At 42.0% G+C, this 22,806-nt stretch overlaps 1 protein-coding gene across 4 annotated transcripts in view; it reads right to left on the bottom strand.

The window, feature by feature from the left end:
- AK7 (adenylate kinase 7) overlaps nucleotides 1-22,806 on the bottom strand; it is a 38,573-nt gene that overhangs the window by 15,487 nt on the left and 280 nt on the right. For 3 of the 4 annotated variants that reach the window (XM_044437164.1, XM_044437161.1, XM_044437163.1), the window contains exons 2-9: nucleotides 17,585-17,770; nucleotides 15,984-16,092; nucleotides 14,753-14,847; nucleotides 14,229-14,339; nucleotides 7,160-7,243; nucleotides 5,059-5,147; nucleotides 4,518-4,608; nucleotides 1,375-1,452 (exon numbers count right to left, since the gene is read on the bottom strand). In XM_044437164.1, the coding sequence (XP_044293099.1) occupies nucleotides 1,375-1,452; nucleotides 4,518-4,608; nucleotides 5,059-5,147; nucleotides 7,160-7,243; nucleotides 14,229-14,339; nucleotides 14,753-14,847; nucleotides 15,984-16,092; nucleotides 17,585-17,770 (843 nt within the window). The remainder of the gene's footprint in view (nucleotides 1-1,374; nucleotides 1,453-4,517; nucleotides 4,609-5,058; nucleotides 5,148-7,159; nucleotides 7,244-14,228; nucleotides 14,340-14,752; nucleotides 14,848-15,983; nucleotides 16,093-17,584; nucleotides 17,771-22,806) is intronic. The other variant, XM_044437162.1, reaches the window with a different exon arrangement.

The raw sequence follows: 22,806 nt of genomic DNA, 5'->3' as shown, positions 1-22,806 counted from the left end.
GCTGCCACACATTGAACTGACATTTGACTGAGCTGTCCACTGCAACCGCAAGCTCTCTTTCCTGGTCAGTCACTGCTAGCTCAGCATTTATGTGAAGCTGGAATTTTTTTAAAAAAATATCTGAACGTCTATTATTGTATTCCCGTTTAGACTGAACACAAGATTTATCATTTTCATTATTACTGTCATTTAACAGTATTTATAAACTGTTTTTCAATACAGGATTGCAACACAGTGCCATGTGCAAATATAAAACCTAATACAATTATAAAACAAAAATAGTAAACAGCAAGGGTTTTTTTTAAATCTCAATTTCTAAATGCTCAGTGGACTGGGTATATTTTAAGATGCAACCCTATGCCTATTTCCCAGCCAAGTTGGGAGTTGTAGGATTCTTTTCTGTCTAGACAGATATAGACTTGAACCCTTAATACTTTCTGAAAACATTGTTGAAATAGGAGCAAACACTATATATGACCAGGGCTATGACAGAGAAAGCCCTTCCCCATATAGGAGATAAACTTTCCTCAGAAGAGGACCAAATCTCACCAGCAGATCTTAAACCCTGGGAGGGGGGAATCATATGAGGAAAAAGTGTTGCTTGACATAGGCAGAGCCTTGATTGTGTAGGTTTCCTTACCCCAACTTGGTAACCTCCAGAAATGTTAAGACCATAACTCCCAGCATCCTCAGCCAGTCATGGCTAAAAGATGTTAGGAGTTGCAGTCTGACACACCCAGAGGATAGCAGGTTCAGGAAAACTGGTATAGAGCTGTAAGAGAAAAAGTTTTATTGGGCTTAGAAACAAACTAGTAACCAATAAGTATTTCCAAATGCATGTAATATTTTTTGGCAGTTCACACCCATTATCAGACAGGGTGCAGCATTTTTTTTCCAGTTCAGGCTTCCAAAACATCTCTGCAGGCCCTGCATAAAAGGCATTACATTAAAATACTCTGTAAGAAAAAGATGGAACCCATGAAACCACAGTTAAGTTAGTCTTCATGTTCTTCCAGTGAGTTTAACTTTCTTTCATAACTTCTCTGCCTGGGTTGTTTGAACAACAAAGTAGTAAATTAGCAAACCTTGAGAGACAGCAGACTTTATTTTTAAAGCAGTGACATGCATAAATACTACTACTATTACTACTACTATTAGTAGTAGTAGCAGCAGCAGCACTTTAAATAACAGGTGCTAGGAGAGTCAAATCAGGATCAAAACGATGATACATGAGTCCCAGTGAAAGTCCCCATCATCACCAAAGCATTGGAGGGAGGCTGCCACTGATGTCCATTCTCATATGTATATTCTTCAATACAATAATCCTTTCTAGTTGAAAATATATGTATATTCAAGAGGAGAAAAGATAAGTACCGTTAAATCTTTGTTTAGGAAAGCATTTTCTTTTGGAACCTTCTGTGTTTTTCCTGGGCCCACATTTCTGCTGATGCACTTTTGAAAGAAACACAGAGTAAGTTTTAGTTCCAGCATTATTCAATGTCCAAACATACAGCACGCAAAAATGGAAGAGTTTATTAATTGTTTTAAGCCAGAAGGCTCTAACAATAACAACCAAATATTGGAGCAGATGGGCACTGACTAAAACAGCAAACACACTGAAGATGAATATTTGTTCAGAACTATCCTTGCAATGCCATGCCATATTCCTTTTTACAAAACTGCTGCAAATTTTGGAAGCTGTCACAGCAAACTGAGCCTTTGTAAAACTTTGTAATTAACATGTATTTTGTCATTCAACAACAAGTGAACTTTCTACTGTAAAAACTAAGTAACATTTCTAGAATAATTTCAAACAGTCCTCCTTTGACATTTTTGTACAGGAGACATCCAAACAGATAAGGCAGAAGCTCCTTCATTGTCCACAAACAATGACCTTGCAGTGCTGAGTACAGCATTCTTTTCCGATCATAGAATCACAGAATAATAGAGTTGGAAGGGGCCAAGAAGGCCATCAGGTTCAACCCTCTACTGTTGCAGTTTACCAATTTATACCATCCCAGATAGCTGTCCAATTTCTTTTAGAATGTCTCTAGTGTAGGAAAGCCTACCACCACTCTAGGCAACTGGTTTCACTGGGATATTACTCTGTCAATGAGGAAACTTTTCCTGATATCTAGCCTGAACCTGGGTTGTTGCAACTTGAGTTATTCTGAGTCCTACACTTTGATATCAGCAAGAAAAGACCTTGACCTTCCTCTTTGTGACACCTTTTGAGGTACTTTGTGACACCTTTTGAGTGATATCATGTTCCCTTATCTTCTCAAGGCCAAACATACCCACTTCTCTCAGTTTCTCCTCACAGGACAGAACTGGACACAGTATTCTAGATGAGGTTTGATTAGTGAAGAGTGTAGCAGAACTATTACTTCTCGTGATTTGGAAGTAATACTTCTATTTATGCATCCCAAAATAGCATTTGCCCTTTTTGCAACTGCATTGCACTGTTGGCTCATATTTAGCCTGTTGTCCACAATAACTCCAAGGTCTTTTTCTTCTTCAGTTCTCTTGAGCCATGCATTCTCCATCCTGTATTGGTGCATTTGATTTCTTTTTTCTAGGTGGAAGATGTGACATTTGTCCCCATTGAATCTCATTCTGTTGCTTTCAGCTCACTGTTCAAGTTTATCAAGACTACCCTGGTATTTCTTGAAACAGAGTAGTGGTTAATTTTCTGATAATTATATTAACTAGAGTAAGGATGTCAAAGTAAAGATGCTCTTTGAAAAGCCTGAACCAAGACAAAGCATTTGCTTGTTTTGGCCAATGTAAAGCCAAGCTGCATCTCTTTATCTTGGATTCCAGCCTTAAGTTGTCCTTTGGAACTAAGGCCTCATGTCTCAGCATAAGCTCAAGAATCCACAAAACTAGATGAGCCTGTGAGGGAGCAATCAGAGTTTCTAGATAAAATCTGAAGGGCCACAGGATACTTCAAACCTGGGAATCCTCTGCTTACCCACCACAGCTGGCATGGAAAGAACTGTGCCCAGCTCTTAGAGGATGGAAAAGCAAGCTTGAAGAGGGGAAAAAGGGAGCATTCCAGCTGGTGGGGTTGGGAGGAAACTGGAGAGACCAGGTACAAATCCTGAGGCCTCGATAGCCTCTTTTCTTCCTCCTTGAAATGCTGATGCTAGCTGGGCAAGAAAGCTTGTTTAGAGAAAATGCAAGATAAGAGGATGGAGAGATGAAGATCACCTCTGACACTCTTCTCACCCTCCATAGGATGAGCATAAACCTCATCCCAATCAAATTTGAGGGACAGGAAGTAAATGGAGATTAAATTTGCACCCCTAAAATAACTGTTCCCTTACTGCAGGTGCACAAATTTCTCCATTTACTGCACTGCCCTTACATTGATGCACATGTCCCTTCCATTTACATGTGTATATTTCCCCCTCTAAACAATTCTGCAAATATTTCCAGAAGTCGTCATTGTCGTCGTCATCATCATCATCCACTTGCAGGCAGCAAAATAGAATAGGGCAAAGGTGGCATCAGTACTCCATCCAATCCAGCCACCTTATCAATTAAAAAAAAAAAACTATCAGGGAAGCACAATAAAGTCAGCAGCAACAGCTTTGAAAAGGAGCCATGGAAAAGAGCGGGGGGGGGGCATTAATGGAGTAGCTACAGATGCAAGAAAATCTTGAACAGGTGGAGGACGCTGAGAACTGCTAGCTCAATACTTAAAAGCCAGAGGATCACACTGCCAAGGAGGTGATATTGCCTGCCTTCCACCCCGCTCCCACCCCTGACTTTCTAGTGTTTCTTCTTTTTTCTCCCTTTTTATCAGTGTTTTTCAATTGACAGCTTCACAACTATGGACACTGGCAACTATGCATAACCTAGTCTATATGCCATCTTGCCTTTTCCGTTTCGATTAGTGTTGCCTAGTCCACTTGGCTGCTCTCTTTGACACCTGAAATATACGAAGAAATTGACCAGGAAAGACTACACATATGGAACAGCCCTAAGAGTGCACTCATGAAAGGCTGACAAAAATATTTGCCTAAAAAGTTGTGAATACATTTGTGCAATTTTCCAAGACTGAAAATTTTGTTTAAATGGTAGGGAACCAGTGATAGTCATTTCAAAGTGCCACGAAGAACAGCAGAGGGTTTTGCTGCTTCAGCAGAATGGTTTGTTTGCAGAACCCAACAATTCATGATAAACTGGTCTCCTGGGCTCAAAAAACATGTTAACAATATGAACAATCCATATAAATTTGGAAATGTATAAATAAATAAATACAATCTCTAAAACAACCCATGGAATGTCTTATTGCTGAAAGATAAACCACCCTTTGGGAAGTGGGTCTAGGTTTCAAGGATATGACAGCATACCATGGATAGTTTCATATGATATTTTGTATACTGTGTATATCTAGTCATGGTAATCAAAATCTGTTCCATAATTAAGGTTAAGAAGAATATAGCTCTTTTAGGAACTGACATATTCTCAAGAGAAATACAACAGTTAGAAAGCTTAAATTGTTTTACCCTCACTATTTCACCCAGTGTTTGCATTGCTTCATCCACTGCAATTAAATAATTAGTCCTTGGTCTGTGATCTGCTATATTTTGTAACACTCTGCAGAGGGACAAACAGAAAACACACAGCCATAAGGCACTAAATATTCAACCTACTGTACAATGAATACCAGAATACAATGGTACACTTTCATATACAGAAATGAAGGGGAGATAAATTTGGCCATTTCTCAATTCCTTCTGCAGCACCTGAAAATCTACTGCACGCACTTATGGGGTTCTCCAGAATAGTGGGTGGAGAGAAGAGCAACAAGGGACATTCCTTTTAGTTGAAGAATTTTTGCATAGCACTAGGCACTTAATTTTAGATTTAGATGAGCTTAGATTTTAAATATATGGCAACCTCTTTGGAAGCCTGGACAAATAGATATTAACTTGTTTGGGTCATATGTTATTCTGATCCTCATTAATGAAGTTGAGGAGTATCCATTGATTCCGATAATCCTAAAGGACACTAGTGATACCATGCAGAACTGAAAGGTATACTTGCGCTGCTAAGTCAACAATGTGAATAGCTGGAACAAAATTTCGTCCATCTCCAAAAATTGGTATTGCAGGAGTTTCACCAAGCCAAGATAACTGAAAATAGTCCCAAAATAACATAGGTTAGTAACTTTAGTATGATTTATGAGAAATCATTTCTTCAAGATGCTAACTTATCAGCTGAAGGAAAGAATTTAATCACCTGCTTTTTGAGGATCTGAATATTACCACTGTAACTTTGGAAATGACAAAAATACAAATACATACTTTGAAGAAATCCATGTTTGCTTGTGATTTTGCTGGTGAGGCTACCACATACTGTTAGTCTCTAGATCTTCAAGGTCTGAACTGAACTTCTGCCAAAATTGGATTTATTTCAGACAGATTGCAAAAAAGTTTATCAAATCACATTTCCCTTCCTGGTGGCTAAGACAATGATCGGCTATGGAGTCTAACTCTACCGGTGCCTGGCCGAGGTAATGGGCAGGATGAGGGCCAATAAACTGAGGCTCAATCCAGACAAGACAGAGGTCCTGTTGGTAGGAGGGTCGGGCTTCGGAATGGGAGACCTGGACCTTGTCCTGAACGGGGTTGCACTCCCTCTGAGGGACAGGGTTTGCAGCTTGGGAGTGCTCCTCGACCCAGAGCTGTCATTAGAAGCTCAAGTAACAGCGGTGGCGAGGAACGCCTTCCTTCAGCTAATCCATCAGCTGATTCCCTATCTGGAGTACAACTGCCTGGCAACTGTGACATATGCAATCTTAACTTCCTGATTAGATTTCTGTAATGCGCTCTACGTGGGGCTGCCCTTGAAGACGGTCCGGATACTTCAATTGGTGCAGAATAGAGCTGCCAGGTTGCTGACGGGGACTGGGTGTTGTTCTCATATAACCCCAGTTCTCCGTCAGCTTCACTGGCTCCCCATTGAAGTCCAGGCCCAATTCAAGGTGTTCGTTACCACCTATAAAGCCTTCAACGGCTTGGGACCTGGTTATCTAAAGGAGCGCCTGCGTCCATATATGCCCTCCCACCCCCTGAGATCGGCGGGGGAGGCCCTTCTCCGGGAACCCTCCGTGAAGGATATTAGGAGGGTGAGTAGCCAGAGGAGGGCCTTCTCTGTGGTGGCACCCCACCTATGGAATGTGCTCCCCAGAGAGGTCCGCCTGGCGCCGTCTTTGTTTTTCAGTGCCAGGCCAAGACCTTTTTATTTAAACAATATTTTAATTGTTTGTTGGTTGTTTTTATTTACTGGTTTTTAAATTATGGCTGAGATACTCTGAATTCTTAATGTTATTCTAGTCTATGTTTATTTATTCTCTTTGTAAGCCGCCCCGAGGCTTCTGTGATGGGTGCAGCATAAAAATGTTATAAATAAATAAATAAACTTTATACTTGCCAAGGGCTGGGAGGATGTTTAAAGTTAAGAGGGTTACTGTTGTTATTTTATTCTTCATTTTGTCATTTTTGGGGATGGTGTTCAGTCTTTGTCTGCAACTGCCTTGTGGGCCTGTAACCTTGACAGAGTTCCTGTCCTGTTAGAAGAACTTTATCTTGGCAAATGTATAGAGAGGATTTTATTATTTTAGTCTGCAGTGTTGTTTCAAAGGGTTTCTCTATTGTTCAGCTGTTGTAGCCTGGTTCCAAAACTTCTCCAAATGGCATGTTTCTGGCTTTTCTAATTTTCTTTGAGAAATGTATATCTTTTATCCCTTCTTCCACCTTTCCTGACTGTAAATAAATTTAACTATTCCAAGCTTGCATCATTTATGTTCCACTTCAACCTCTGGACTAAACTCAGCACCTTCTTCTTTGGTCATGCTAGTGGTCAGGGCCTGAGGGCCAGAAATAGCCATTGACTGCGTGTTTCCTTATTTGTATGTTTCCAAGAGATCTAGAAAAGTCTTAGCATCCTGATGAGACTGGGTGGATGAAAACAGGGGTGGTGGTCATTCACCAAGTGGATCAAACCTCTATCTATTCTAGCTTTTGTTTCCGGTGGAGGACAGACAGCTGGAAGTCCATGCTTGGTAGACATGAATGTATTACATTCACTGCTTCTGTACAAGTTCTGAAATATTGACTGTCAAATTACTTTGAAATACTCTTACCTTAAAAAAGTAATGTAGAAGTCTTTCTTTAGCTCCATACTGAACACCTGATGCAACAACATATGTTGCAAATTTGCTTTTGTTCTGTGGTAAAAATATAAAGGCTATTGTTTAAAAAATTCTGTAGCATTGCCAGTGTAAACACTAAGAAATATATCACAACAGCAATTAAAAACACTTCTGAAAAGGAGCAACCATTTATGCTTGAAAAACTTTATAAAGCCAAAGGTTCTGTCAATCTAACAGAAGGCTCTTGGGGAATGGCTGGGACAATCCTCCTTCCAGAATGTTCAAGAGTTGGATGGAGGCACCAAAGAGACCTTTCCTTGGTCTCACTTGGGTGAATTTCTAGGATGTTGGGGCACAGGAGGATCTCAGCTGGTATCTCAGGGTAGAGTCATACAAGAGAAGGCCCTCCAGATGCCCATCCACTTTGCAGCAAAATCTTCAAGGTAAAAACTAAGATAAAAATTCAGATAAAATTCTTTATTATTGTATAAAGTATTACTATTGTGTGTTTTAATATTTTTTATTCTATCAGAGACAAGCTTCTGTTGTGCTACAGCCCAGGCCTAAGCAAAAAACCCTAAAAAAATCAGTAACTTTAAAAACCTGTTTAATGACTACTTATGCTGGCTTGAAGTCCTTAAACAAGCTACTCAATTTGGCAGGAATCTATTCAGCTTGTATATAGCCCATTCTCACATACAAAAATGTACCCCTGTTTTCCACTTCACTTTTGTCCAGCTTGCCTAACCACAGCTTTGCCTTCCATAGCATTTTTGCCTCTTCCATACAGACAACATTAGAAACATAGAATCAGAGCGAGTCAGAAGGGGCCTCCTGGGCCATCTAGTCTGACCTCCGGCACCAGCCAGCTCCGCTCACAACATGCCCACCATGTGGACGTCCAGCCTATCCTTGAACACCCGCACCAATGGGGCCTCAACAACCTCTCATGGAAGTCCATTCCACACCCTCGGGGTCCTAACTGTCAGGAAGTGCTTCCTGGCATCCAAATGGAACCTTGGATCCCTGACCTTTGCTGCAGAGGAGTGCGTCCTGCCCTCCTCTGCAGGGGAGAACAGGTCTCTACCCATCTCCATGTGACATCCGCTCACATACCTGTATGTCACCAACATATCCCCTCCGAGTCTTCTCTTCTCCAGATTGAAGAGACCCAGTTCCTTCAGTCTCACCTCACACCCCATCCCCTGCAAACCGTCCACCAACCTTGTGGCCCTACACTGCACTGACTCTAACCTGGCTATATCCTTTCTGTAATGAGGGGCCCAAAACTGAACACAATACTCCAGTTGCGGGTGCACCAGAGTTGTGTAGAGTGGTAGTAATACCTCTCTTGATCTAGAAGCCACACTTCTGGCTAGGCAACCAAGGGTGGCGTTCACACTCTTGACCACCGCATCACACTGCTGACTCATGTTTAGCCTGCAGTCAACCAGCACCCCGAGGTCCCTTTCACAAGTGCTGCTCTCCAGCCACTTGTCACCTAACCTGTACTTATGACAGCTATTCCTATGCCCCAAGTGCAAGACCTTGCACTTATCCACATTGAACGTCATCCTGTTGTCTCCTGTCCACTTCCATAGTCTGTCCAGATCCTTTTGGATCTGGAGCACCTGCTCCTCAGTTGTGGCCACTGCTCCAGTTTTAGTGTTGTCTGTGAATCTGATCAGCAGACTGTTCACCCCTTCTTCCATGTCGTTAATGAAAAGATTAAACAGGATTGGCCCCAGGACAGAGCCCTAGGGGACCCCGCTTGTCACTGGCCGCCATCCCAATGATTCCCTGCTAATGGTTACCTTCTGCTTTCGGTCAGTCAACCATGCCCTAATCCACTGGACAGTGCTTTGGTGTACCCCAAAACTCCTCAGTTTCTCCACCAGGATATCATGGGGCACTTTGTCAAAGGCCTTGCTGAAATCCAGGTATACCACATTCATTGCATCCCCTCCATCTAGCCATCTTGAAACCTTATCAGAGAATTCCACAGGGTTTGTCTGGCAGGACCTGTTTTTGCGGAAGCCGTGTTGTGTGGCTGTCAGCCTCCCTTCTCTATCTAGCATCACTAGATCTCTCTCTATTATGAGCCTTTCCATTGTTTTTCCTACAATGGACGTAAGGCTAACCGGTCTATAATTCCCCATGTCCCTTCTACTACCCTTTTTGAAAATTGGGACCACTGAAGCCACCGTCCAGTCCTCTGGAACTTCACCCGTTCTCCACGAGGTCTCAAAAATGGAGGCCAGAGGGCGTGAGAGAACCCCTGCCAACTCTCTAAGTACTCTCAGGTGTAACCCGTCAGGGCCTGATGCCTTTGTAATGTCCAATGCCCTGAGGAGCCCCTCGACTTCAAGGGGGGTGACTCTAATCTGTGCCCCTAAGTCCCCAGCCTCATCTAATCTTCTATGAGGATATCCCCCATCCTACTTTGGGGAGAACACAGAGGCAAAATAGTCACTTAGCATCTGTGCCTGTTCCCTCATATCAGTCACTGGATCTCCTTCCTCCTTATTTAGTGGTCCCACCACTTGCCTTCCCTTCCTCTTCCTATTTACATGCTGAAAGAAGCCCTTTTTGTTGCTCTTGATATTCTTGCAAGTCTCAGCTCGTAATCAGCCTTAGCCTTGCGAAGAATCCTTCTGCAACGGGCATCCTCCTCCCGGTATACCCTTTTGACTATTTGCCCCAGTACCCATTTCCTATGGAGGTTCCTCTTTTGTCTAATCCCTCTAACCACCTCCTTTCGCATCCATGGCGGCACTCTCCTCCGCCTCCCCACCTTACTGATTAGAGGTATCGTCAAGGCTTGCGGCTCCAAAACCTCCCTTTTGAGTGCTATCCACCCCTCCTCAACTTGCTTACCTTCCAGTAACCTATCCCAGGAGACTTTCCCCAGTCTGGCCTTCAGTTGGCCAAAGTTGGCTCTCTTGAAGTCCCAGCTTCTAGTGCTCGACCTGCTGCACGTCCCCAGTCCCCTGATCTCAAAGCAAAGGATGGAGTGATCACTCGCATCCAGAGCTCCCCTAATCTGTACTTCATCTATCAGCTCCAACATTCTTACAGCACAGAATATTCACAGGGAATCAGCCTCCACAGGTCAGTCAGATTCCTGACATTTGATAGAAAAATGCCTAAAAGGGAATATAGAATCATAGAAGAGTAGAGTTGGAAGGGGCCAGAAGGCCACCTGGTCCAACCCCTGCTCAGTGCAGGACACCAAGTTAAAACATCCCTCTCAGATGGCTGTCCAGTTGCATCTTGTAAGTCTGTAGTGTGGGAGAACCCACAACCTCCCTAGGTCATTGGTTCCATTGGCATACTGCCAGACTAACAGTCAGGAAATTGTTCCTGATATCTAGCTGGAATCTGGCTTCCTGTAACTTGAGCCCATTATTCTTCACTCCAGGATGATCAAGAAGATATCAGGTCCTTCTTCTGTGTGACAGCCTTTCAAGTATATACAGTGTTATCATATCTCCCCTCAGTCTTCTCTTCTCAAGGCTAAGCATGCCCAGTTCTTTCAATCTCTCCTCATAGGGCTTTGTTTCCAGTCCCTGGATCATCCTTGCTGCCCTTCTCTGAACTTTTTCCAGCTTGTCTGCAACTGTGGTGCCCAGAACTAGACACAAGTTCTCCAGATGAGGCCTAATCAGGGCTGAGTATAGTAGAACTAGTACTTCATGTGATTTGGAAGTGAGACTTCTATTAATTGCAGCCTAAAATAGCATTTGGGATATGGGTGGCGCAGTGGTTTAAACTGCTGAGCTACTGGGCTGGTTGATCGAAAGGTCAACAGTTTGAATCTGCACAATGGGGGTGAGCTCTCGTTGCTTGTCCCAGCTCCTGCCGACCTTGCCGTTCGAAAGCATACAAATGTACCACTTCGGTGGGAAGGTAACAGCGTTCCGTGCACCTCGGTGTTTAGTCATGCTGGCCACATGACCACGGAAACTGTCTGCGGACAAATGCTGGCTCCCTTGGCTAGGAAACAGAGATGAGCATCGCCCCCAAGAGTCAGACATGACTGGACTTTAATATCATGGGGAAACCTTTTCCTTTACCTTTTTTTTTTAAATGCCATTTGCCTTTTTGCAGCAACATCACGCTGCTGACTCATATTCAGCTTGTGATCTACAACAATTCCAAGATCCTTTTTACTTGCACTGTTGTTGAGCCAAGTATTCTCCATCTTGTAATGCTGAATTTAGTTTCTTCTTCCTAGGCTCACAACCTTGGAATTGTCCCTACTGAATTTCATTCTGTTGTTTTCACCCCTGAGCGCCAACCTGTCAAGATCACCTTGAATCTTCTTTCTGCCTTCCAGGATATTAGCCATCCCACACAGTATTGTGTCATCTACAAATTTAATAATCATTTCCCACACTTTCTCATCCAAATCATTAATACAAATGTTGAAGAGCACTGGGCCCAGGACTGAACCTTAAGGTACCCCACTTGTTCCTCTCCCCAGTTTGAGAAAATGTGGATCCACCTGATCATTGTTCCATCTGGCCCAGTTTTAGCTAGCTTGCTCATCAGGATATCATGAGGCACTTTATTAAAAGTTTTGCTGATGTTGAGATATAGTATGTCCACAGCATTCCAACAGTCCATCAGGGAAGTTACCCAATGGAAAAAAATGTAATCAGATCAGTCTGGCAGGATTTGTTCTTAAGAAATCCATGTTGGCTTCTAGTAATCACTGCATTTTTTTCCTTGAATATAGAGACATTAGTCCTTCTCTAGTCATCAACACTTCCTCTGTCATCCATGATTTCTCAAAGATAATGGTTGGTTGAGAGTGGTTCTGAGAGTTTTTCCACCAGCTCCTTTATGAATCTGAGATGGAGTTCATTAGGCCCTGTAGATTTGAACTCATTCAATCCAGCTGACCATTTGCCTATCAATCTTGACCTGCCATCCTGCTCTCTTGGTTGCAGTGCATAATGTTGTCTGTTATTATGTTCAGGTGTATTTTTCCCTTCCCTGTAGGATTCAGTTGAAAACCCTCCTGACAATTTTTTTCACACTTTGACCATACACAATCTTTCCAATGCTCGTAAGGTGCAACCCAACCCTTGCCAGCAGCCCATCTTCCGGGAAGTGTAAGCCCATGGTCGCAGAATCCAAATATATCATGTCGGCACCACCTTTGTAGCCAGGCATTTACCTGGACTATTTTTCTTTCTCTGTCTATTCCTCTTACAAGAACTGGAAGGATTGAAGAGAAAACTATCTGGGCCCCAAAGTTCTTGACTTTCCTGCTTAAAGTTTCAAAGTCTGATATAATTTCTTCAAAGCTGTGCTTGGCAGTGTCATTTGTTCCCACATCTATAAGAAGGCAGGAATACATGTCAGTGGGCTGTATGAGCCTTGGCAATCTTTCAATTATATCACCAATCTGTCCTCCAGGGAGGCAGCATACCTGATGAGTTCATGGGTCATCCTAACATACTTGTGTTTCCATCCCATGCAACACAGAACCTCCCACAACTACCACTCTTCTCTTCTTGGTCTTGCAAGCCTTGGTATCATTGTTATTGCCTTGTTGACCTTCACCCCCATTGCACAGGATGACTTGCAGTTCCTCCATAGCAGGCTCCCCTTCAGTCTCATCCTCAAGTAACTGAAAGTGGTTTGAGAGTTCCACAGCTTTCACTGTCTTCTAGTTCTTCTGCACGTGTCACTCTTTTCTAGGGAGTTTTCTGCTCATTTCCCCTCAGGACTGTCTTCTTCTGCCTCAGCTTGCTGTTGCACTTCTAGCTTCTGTACTACTCTTAGCTGTTGCGGTTCCACTGCTCTGTCTCTTCATCTTCTGATATTACGTTGAGGTTGGACATTGGCTGCTCTAGTGCCCTCACCTTTTCTTCTAACAGGGCTACTAGCTTGCACTTGTTGTACATGTAGGTCCTGTTGACCTCAGGCAGGAAAACAGACAGACATTGCAGGTCACCACCACTGGGGATTCTTGTCAGCCCATTCTTTCTGCTATCTTCTACCATGCTGGGCCTATTGTAACAGGCAGTGCTTACTCCTGACTTCACTAAAGGGTAATACTATATTCGTGCCAGTTAATGGGAGTGTGTTAAAAGGAAGAAAACAAAGGGTGGGGGGAGCTAAAAAAGAATAAATGTTAGGGACCTCTCCAGCCAAACTCCACCACCCATCATCTCTTGTTTGCTGTCCCTGGTTGCTCACTCCCTGGGAGCTTGGCTGTTTGTATCCCAGAGTCCCTAGACCAGCTGGGGCAGCTTCCTCTGATGTGCTCAGGTAGGAATCAGCAACATAATGCAGCATGTTGCCTCCATGTCTCAGAAAAGGGTAACTCTGGCACTTTCCATTTGTGATCTTGCTTGTCCACCATTACAAAGCCAATCAAGAAGCTGACAAAACTTGTGGGGGGTGCAAAATGTTACATCCTTTATAATCCACCACTCTGCAGAATGCAGGTGCCTAAGCTCATTGATTTCTGTGAGGCTCTGTCACACCTAACTCTACATGGGATGAGTTTTTGCCAAACTGGAGATAATCTAGACTGTGCGGTCCTCTTTAGCATCAGCCTAGTTCAGGGGTCTCAAACTCAACTTACCTGGGGGCCGCTGGAAGTAGAGTCTGGGTGAGGCTGGGCCGCATCAAGCAGTGGTGGTGGGCCGCTCATCCCACGTGGCTCCCGGAGGCCGGCCCGGGTGCCACCGGCGCTTTGAAGGCCACAGGGCCCCTCCCCGTGCCCCGCCCGTCCTGGCGCTCAGCTTAGAGGGAACATTGCGCCCAGGGTAACGACTCACGCAGGTGCGTGTGAGAAAAACGCCCAGGCCACACTGTAACTAAACTTTGACATCAAGTGGGGGCCACAAAATATCGTCCCACGGGCCGCAATTGGCCCGCGGGCCACGAGTTTGAGACCCCTGGCCTAGTTTCTCCTTGAGGGTCATACTCCAAAGTCTGAGAAGCCACAACAAAGCTGTTATATGTTTGCAGTGGAGCTTGTGCCATGGATCTTTCCTTTTGAAAACCACTTATAGATTTATTTTCTGTTAATACTCACTATTTTGCCAAGCTTGATAATAGTTTTTTCAGCATTAATGTGCTCTATAAAGTTAGGGTGAGGTTTCCTACGACGATAGTCTTCCTCAGTAAATGGTATTTCTGGATCTTCCTGGGTAGAGCAGTAAAGGTATTGGAATTAAGGGAGAACAGGATCAGAAAAAGATTTTTGCCTTTAATGTGACATTTGAAATTACTCCTTTTTTGATTTAACAAAGTTATTTTTTAAAAAAAGATGGAAAGTAATTTTAAATTCCATCTCAATATTTGTTCATTGAACTGTCATTGCTTAGCTTTTCATGTTATGAACAAACTCTGGAAGTTTTTTAAAGCAAACAAAGGAACAAAATAAACCTGATGATAGTTCAGGGAGAAAAAAGACATTTCTTTGAATGTTCCAGGGATTTTGAGAAATGCAACTGTATCATACATTCTTTCACTAAATATTTAGGAAGGTAAGCAATACAGGCTTCCTTGTTCAAATTAATAATTGCCCAGTATTTTTTCACTTTTCCCAGCACTCACTGGATCAAGAGGCTTGCTGCGTGCCCAGGTCATTATTGTTGATAGTAGGATGAACACCTTCTGCTTCTCAAATTTGTATGAATCATCATGCAGTACTGCAAAATCATATCACACTGCACATGTTACTATAAATAGAAGATTTTTCTGTTTACATTTTATTTATAATATTCTGGTAGTGGAAACCTTTTCTTTCCCCAAATTAGGATCATCATTAGAAAATATCTTAACTCACATACAGGGACTTGAACACCCATATCAGGACTTCTTGCTTTTACCTCCCTGCCAGTATTCCCTTGCCACTCTTCTGAGAATGTTTCTGAAGTTTCTCTGAGTTGTGCAGGATAGCTTCTCAGCTCATGTGGATCTGCCCATGGATGGAAAGACTCAGAAGCCCTATTGCACATTTTTTACACTAACCATCTAATTCAGTCAGGAGGCTTCTCTGGATTATATCCAATGTTATTCTTACTTAGAGAAGACCCATTCAAATGAATGGTTCTTAAGTTAGACTAACACTGGATGCAGGCCCATGTGTTCATCCCTAGGAAATAAAGAAGTGAATATACCCACAGATGCTTTTTCCTCCTACAATACACCAACTAGAGTTATGCACATATTGTGCCGTCAGGAAGTCAGTGTTAGGACCAAGAGCTGCTTAGGAGGGTCTACAGGACATCTGGGTTTAGTTCGCACACACCAATTTCCCACCAAATGATCAATCAGTGAAACAGGTGGTATCTGGCATAGCTACACATCCTGATGGCTGAACATGGACACAGTTAATCTCAGACACAGTTTTATACACATGTAACTGTAAGCTTTATCACAAAGAGGCAAATAATCCAAATCTGATTTAGCCTTCCCCAACCTGGTGCCTTCCAGATATGTTGCATTGCAATTCCCATCATTCCATACCAGCATAGTCATTGGGAATGATAAAGGTTACAGTCCAACATATCTGGAAGGCCCCATCAATTTGACCAACCAATATGAACTGGCATTGAACATTTGGCACATTCCAGCTGGTCCAGTTTCTCAATATCATGACTTAATTTGAAGAAGTGAACTTTAAAAAAGCTACTTTAAAAAGGTATTTCCTAAGACCACAAAGTAAGTCAGTAGGTGAGGGATTTGAACTTTAAAGTTCAACACTCTATCAATTGAATCACATTAGATCATCAGAGATTATGGCATTTCCCATCCCTCTTGAAGAAGAATATAGTACACTGACCAGTAGCTGCCCAGATTGCTTCCTCAATTTGTTGAGCATCTTCAGTGATGTTATAAATAATGATGTCACATTCAAACAAGTATGCTGATAGCTCTTCTTGAGAAGATGTCTAAACCCCACAAAACAACGGCCAAATATATATTTTATTTATTATTACATTTAAATCCTGTTCTTTTTCCTCCAAGGAACTTAAGGCAGCTTCCACAATCCCTCTCCTCTCCATTTTATCCTCTCAACAATTATATGAGCTAGCTTAGGTTGAAAGTCAATGGTGGGCCCAACATTATCTAGTGAGCTTCATAGCCAAGTGGGGACTAGAACTATTTCCTGAGTCTTAGACCAATACTTTAACTACCATACTACACCAACTCTATGTAGTACATTTTGTAATTTCCCATTTACAATCTTAACCTTGAAAACAGATTTGGGATACTCAAACAGCTGTAGATTATACTATAATTCAGTACTCTTTGATTTGTGTGCTTTCTATTTTAGATTCGACTTGAGCATGCAGCAAAACACAAGATATAGTCAGTACCATCTTAGAAGTGCATACAGAGATTTGCTTGTAAAAAAGTTGAAACCTCAAGAAAAGAAACTTCTCTGCAAAAGTCTTCTCTCCAATGTATCTAAAAAGTCTTCTCAGATATCCATGTCTGAGATGGATATGGTCCTGAGAAGGCTGTACTATATGGTGTGATCAAAGTATAAAATGATTTTTAAATACAAATGGGTACTTGAACAACTGTAATAACCATCATTATTAGATATAAATAATACAATTCAGGTATTCTAGGGCTGCTCCTGCTATCTCCAATACTAGGCATTGATCTGGAATAGCATAGCCTTCCTCCAGAATCCTAGCTCTTATTAGGTCATTGTGATGTTTCCTCCATTGAATTTCATCCCATCTAATTTCCCTGACAGCTGGCTCTTTGATGGTCCATTGCCTGGCTGAGCTTAGCCACTGAAGAGCAAGATTGAGAGAGTGCACATAGGAATAAACAATGAATTACATACTGCCTGCAGTTCCTCTTCCACTGTGCGAGTAACTGTGATCTACTCTGAACTTCTCTGCCTATTGCCAGGACAGGATTCAGAATTCTCAAAAGACAGACTTGGGCTGCCCTCATGTGGCAAGTGTAACATGTAGCCAGGCTCTCAGTCACAACTAATGAAAGTCCCTTTGCTTTACCTGCAATTTAGTCATGCATTACTCTGGTCGGATTGGACCCTTACTGTGCAAACCTATACATATCAGCTCAATTGTAAGCCCTATTGAATTCAATGGGACTTGCTCCCTGGTAAATGTGTATAAAATTACAGCCTTTTGTTGTATTCAATGTTAATTCTATGAAGGGAAGACAGACTGAAATGAATGGGACTTAAGAAGGATTAACATTGGATACAAATCTTGATAATTTCAAGTTGAAGGCTCGCATGGCAATACCAAAAACAAACAAACAAACAAAAACCAAACCAACCTACTGTTGCTTTATTATTGCCCTTTCTTGTAGTTTGAAAAATACCAGAGCTGATCTCCTACACCTTAGCACTCTCCAGCTTCACTGTGTTAACAAATAAAAAATAATAATACTCACTCTATATGCTTCCATAGCAAAATCTGGTTTTGTACTCTCTGCTTGTGAAAGAGTTCCAACAACTTGATATATGCCTTCCTTTGGTTTAGGAGGTGAAAGATCAACAAGTGATCTCCCTTCATCTTCTTCTTCTTCCTCCTCCGGTACTTCTTCCAAAGAGGCTCCAACGATACAGCTTGCTAGATACTTAACATTTACAACAATTTAGTAAGATCATAAAAGAAATCAATCTATGGTTATACAGACATGGTTATTTCCAGTTTCTGTATAGTAGTTGCATAGACACTACATTCAGACATAACAACAAACCATTGTGTTATCATGACAATATATTGCAGTAAGCTGTGGACTTAAGCATTGAACTACCCACTTCTCTTCTTTGTGTCCTTCTTATGCAAGATAAGAAAACCTGATACTTCCATTCATGGTTTGTAACAAATCACTGATTCCTGTTTTCTCATGATAAAGGACCAAAATGGCAGGGACCTAACAGAGGCAGAAGAGATTAAGAAGAGGTGGCAAGATTACACAGAAGAACTATACAAGAAAGAGCTTAACATCCCTGATAACCACAATGGGGTGGTCACTGACCTCGAGCCAGACACCCTGGAATGTGAAGCCAAATGGGCCTTAGGAAGTCTGAGCAACAACAAAGCTAGTGGAGGTGACAGTATTCCAGCTGAGCTATTCAAAATCCTAAAAGACGATGCAGTAAAAGTGCTACACTCAATATGCCAGCAAATTTGGAAAACTGAACAGTGGCTACAGGATTGGGAAAGGTCAGTTTACATTCTGATCCCAAAGAAGGGCAATGCCAAAGAATGTTCAAACTACTACACCATTGCACTCATTTCACATGCTAGCAAAGTTATGCTCAAAATCCTACAAGCTAGGCTCCAGCAGTACGTGGACCAAGAACTATCAAAAGTACAGGTAGGATTTCGAAGAGGGAGAGGAACTAGAGATCAAATTACCAACATATGCTGGATCATGGAGAAAACTAGGGAGTTCTAGAAAAACATCTACTTCTGCTTCATTGACTATGCTAAAGCCTTTGATTGTGTGGATCACAACAAATTGTGGCAAGTTCTTAAAGAGATGGGAGTACCAGACCATCTTATTTGTCTCTTGAGAAACCTATATGCGGGTCAGGAAGCAACAGTGAGAACTGGACACGGAACCATTGATTGGTTCAAAATTGAGAAAGGCTGTGTATTGTTGCCCTGCCTATGTAACTTATATGCAGAGCACATCATGAGAAAGGCGGGGCTAGATGAATCACCAGTTGGAATTAAGATTCCTGGGAGAAATATCAACAACCTCAGATATGCAGATGATACCACTCTAATGGCAGAAAATAAAGAGGAACTAAAGAGCCTCTTGATGCGGGTGAAGGAGGAGAGTGCAAAAGTTGGCTTGAAACTCAACATGAAGAAAACTAAGATCATGGCATCTGGTCCTCTCACTTCCTGGCAAATAGATGGGGAAGAAATGGAGGTAGTGACAATTTTATTTTCCTGGGCTCCAAGATCACTGGAGATGGGGACTGCAGCCAAGAAATTAAAAGACGCTTGCTTCTGGGAAGGAAAGCTATGGCAAATCAAGACAGCATACTAAAAAGCAGAGACATCACCCTGCCAACAAAAGTGCGTATAGTCAAGGCCATGGTTTTCCCAGTTGCAATGTATGGCTGCGAAAGCTGGACCATAAGGAAGGCTGAGCACTGAAGGATTGAGGTCTTTGAATTGTGGTGCTGGAGGAGACTACTGCAAGTCCCTTGGACTGCGAGGAGATCAAACTGGTCAGTCCTAGAGGACATCTACCCTGCCTGATCTTTAGAAGGCCAGATCTTGAAGATGAAACTCAAATACTTTGGCCACCTAATGAGAAGGAAGGACTCACTGGAGAAGAGCCTAATGCTGAACAGTTGATGACAGAAGAAGAAGGGGACGGCAGAGAATGAGGTGGCTAGATGGAGTCACTGAAGCAGTTGGTGTGAGCTTAAGTGGACTCCGGGGGATGGTGGAGGACAGGAAGGCCTGGAGGAATGTTGTCCATGGGGTCGCGATGGGTTGGACACAACTTCATGACTAACAACAACTACTACTACTACTCCTCACAAAATAGGGAAGACTCAAATAAATAATTGTTGTGTACCATGTATGCCTGTAATATGCCATGTAATAGCAAGATGCTAATTATGATCATTTATTTCAACATGAGGTGATATTTTTTAGACACAAGTGATTAAGCATGCAATCATATAGCAACTAGAGAAGAGTCTACACAGCCATAGGAGAATCTGGAATCCCATCTCCAAATTTAGAAACACGTTCTAAGGTCAGCACTGAGACTCCAAATTCAGGGTGCCCTCTTCCACCCATGCAGAAAGAACCTTAACAACAGTGCCTCTGAGCCTGCAAGCTTAACTTGGAGCTGGAGTTTTCTGGGCATTCTGGAGAGCAAGGGAGGGAGGATTTAGGCTCCACTCACATATGTAATATTCTGTGGTGCCTCAGCCTCTCCTCCTCACACTCAGGGGCAAAGGATTTAGGAGGCTGAAACCAAGTCTTTTGTAGGGAGGTGGGCGGGGGGGGGGAGGGAAGCATGGAGGCGACCTTCCTCTCCTTGCTTCTTCCAGGCTTTATATGATGCCTATAATCCTATGAATTTGGAGGACTGGGGCAACCATACTGGATTGTAGTGCCTATAATGGAACTATAGCCTTAGCAGTACAGATTAATGGAGCATGAATAAATGAAGTAAAAGCAGCTAAAACCGTTTTATAACCTCTAGAAAAGTTTATAAAGGAAATATTTGACATGCAGTGGAGGGGAGTTATCCTTCTCTCTTAAATACCTGTGAAATCTTGCCAATACACCATCTTGGCAAGCTTGAACCTAAGGCTTGTTGCAAAGGGGGCGGCATAAAAATGCTTTAAATAAATAAACTACTATTGCTCTGCTTAGAAGCCTTGACTAAAGATATTCTTAAATGTGTTTAAATCTATGCATATATAAACTTTATATGTAGTATTGTTATGCTGATATTTTAATATATATTTAATAATGAAAAAATGAATTTTGCCAGTGAGAGTGATTTCTGAAAATAGAAAAGTGCATGTTTTATGTTTAGAATAAAGAATTCAGTCTTGCTGTAAGATGGCATCTGGTAATGCGTAGAATGTAAATGTGTATGATTAAATGGATAACCTAGGGTTGCTTTCATACTGGTAATGTATTTGAAAGAACCTGTGAACCAAAGCACATGCCACAAGCTTCAGTTTTAAAGTTATAACGTTCTTTCTGTAGAAATAATCAGCAGCTATTTATTTATTTAGAGTATTTGTATGTCGTTCCATCGCATAGCCTCGGGACTTCTTACATAAGCTATGAATTCAGCTCTAATCTTAGAGCATTTTGGTAGGGCTCTAAGTGCAGTTCAGCATTCTGCAGCTAGGTATACTAGTGGAAAGCTACAGACAAGTGAGATCTCTCATGCTATCCCTTCCTTGACCACTGCCTTCTTATTCCCTTCTTTATTTATCCTATAGGATTCACGTGAAAGGCAGCTGGCAGTGCTGATGGTGGGCTTTCATGATTGAATTATTCAGTCTTCAAATCTTTTCATGTAGTAAACTAACATGACAAGGAGACTAAGTTGTAAATCATCTACCTAAAATTTGCTTTTCCTTGTACAGAGAACTTTATCCCTAAAGTGGTCTCTGGAAACTGCCAGTTTAACATGGATTTAAACATGGAAAAGGGATCAAGGGAACTCCAGGAAACTACATGTCAGTTAGCTTGTTATCTGCTCCAAGTACATTGCTGGATACCTTTATTAAAAATAAAATAGCAAACAGATATTAAAAACCTCCCCCAAACTCTAGGTATTTTGCACTTCCACATCCATCAGCACAAGCTAGTAGGGCCAATGCTCAGAAACGCTGGAAGTTGTAGTCTAAACTATCTGGAGGGCACCAGTTTGGAAAAGACTGATGCAAAATGACATATCAATAAGTATTGATTTTCACTTCTGCCTCATTGATCTTTTAGATTTATTTTTTTGAAAGGTCAAAGGGAAGACATTGTATATGTGATCTGGAAGACACTGTATATGTGAAAATCCAAAATGCTTTTAACAAAGCATTGAGAAACAAGGTGGTGTCATACTTAGAGTGTTGGACTGGGACTTGGAAGACATGGATTCTAATGCCCGTTCTGCCATGAAGTTCACTGGGTAACTTTCGGCCAATGAATGACGCTCAGACTAATCTACCTCACAGGATGTTGTAAGGAAAAATTGAGAGGAGGAGGAGGAGAATTATGTAAGCTACCTTGGGGTTCCTTGCAATAGGAGAAAGGTGACATTAATGGGAATGGGCAGGTATATAAAGATTAAAATAAGTTAATAAATATAATCATAATTTACACTGATGGGGGTTGAGCTGGGGGTGAACAATCAAGAACAATAATTGAGGTCATTGTAGAGAACTCACTGAAAATGATCCAGTGTGCAGCAGATGAGAAAAAGGTGGATTCTATCTTATTATTCATTATTATATTTACATCCCACCCTTCTCCCATTGTGGAACTCAAGCTGGCTAATGAGGTTCCTAGATGGTCTTCCCTCCAAGCTCTTCAGACCATATAAAATGCTATATTTTATTTTAAAAGTTTCTGAAAATAAAACTGCCAGCATAGCAATAGTTTTACACAAATCTATGTTGTGACTATACCTGCAATATTATAAAATGTCTTGTTGCACCTTAAAGATTAACAATGTTTTTCATGGACAGTATTTAATGCAAGTTAATTTTAAATTGGCAGTTTTGTAAACACAAACATGTTGAAATATGGGTGGAGGTCAAAAGTAGTCAGTGCTTTTGGGGAAACTAAAATGCAAAAAGAGTACAGATGTAGTGATTACTTGAACAGATGCCATTCACTAATCATCTCTGTTGGGTGGTAACACAGACACTATTCCAACAGTGAGCCAATTAACATTTGTTGTGTGATTAAAAGCCACTGTACTCATTCAAACCACAGGACCAGTGGTGGTGCAGTGGTTACGAGCAACTGGGACTCAAGCGATCAGAGTTCTAGTGCAGCTCAGCCATGCAGCCAACTGAGTGACTGGGCCAGTCCCAGACTCGAGGCCCAACCTACCTTACTGGGTTGTTGTTGTTGTGGGGAGAACATTGAGAGGAGGAAGAGAATGAT

Source organism: Varanus komodoensis, unplaced genomic scaffold (assembly GCF_004798865.1).
Source record: "Varanus komodoensis strain SLA01 unplaced genomic scaffold, ASM479886v1 scaffold3, whole genome shotgun sequence".
Lineage (NCBI taxonomy): Eukaryota > Metazoa > Chordata > Lepidosauria > Squamata > Varanidae > Varanus > Varanus komodoensis.
Note: the sequence above shows the minus strand (reverse complement) of the source record. Positions and strands in the feature narration are given on the sequence as shown.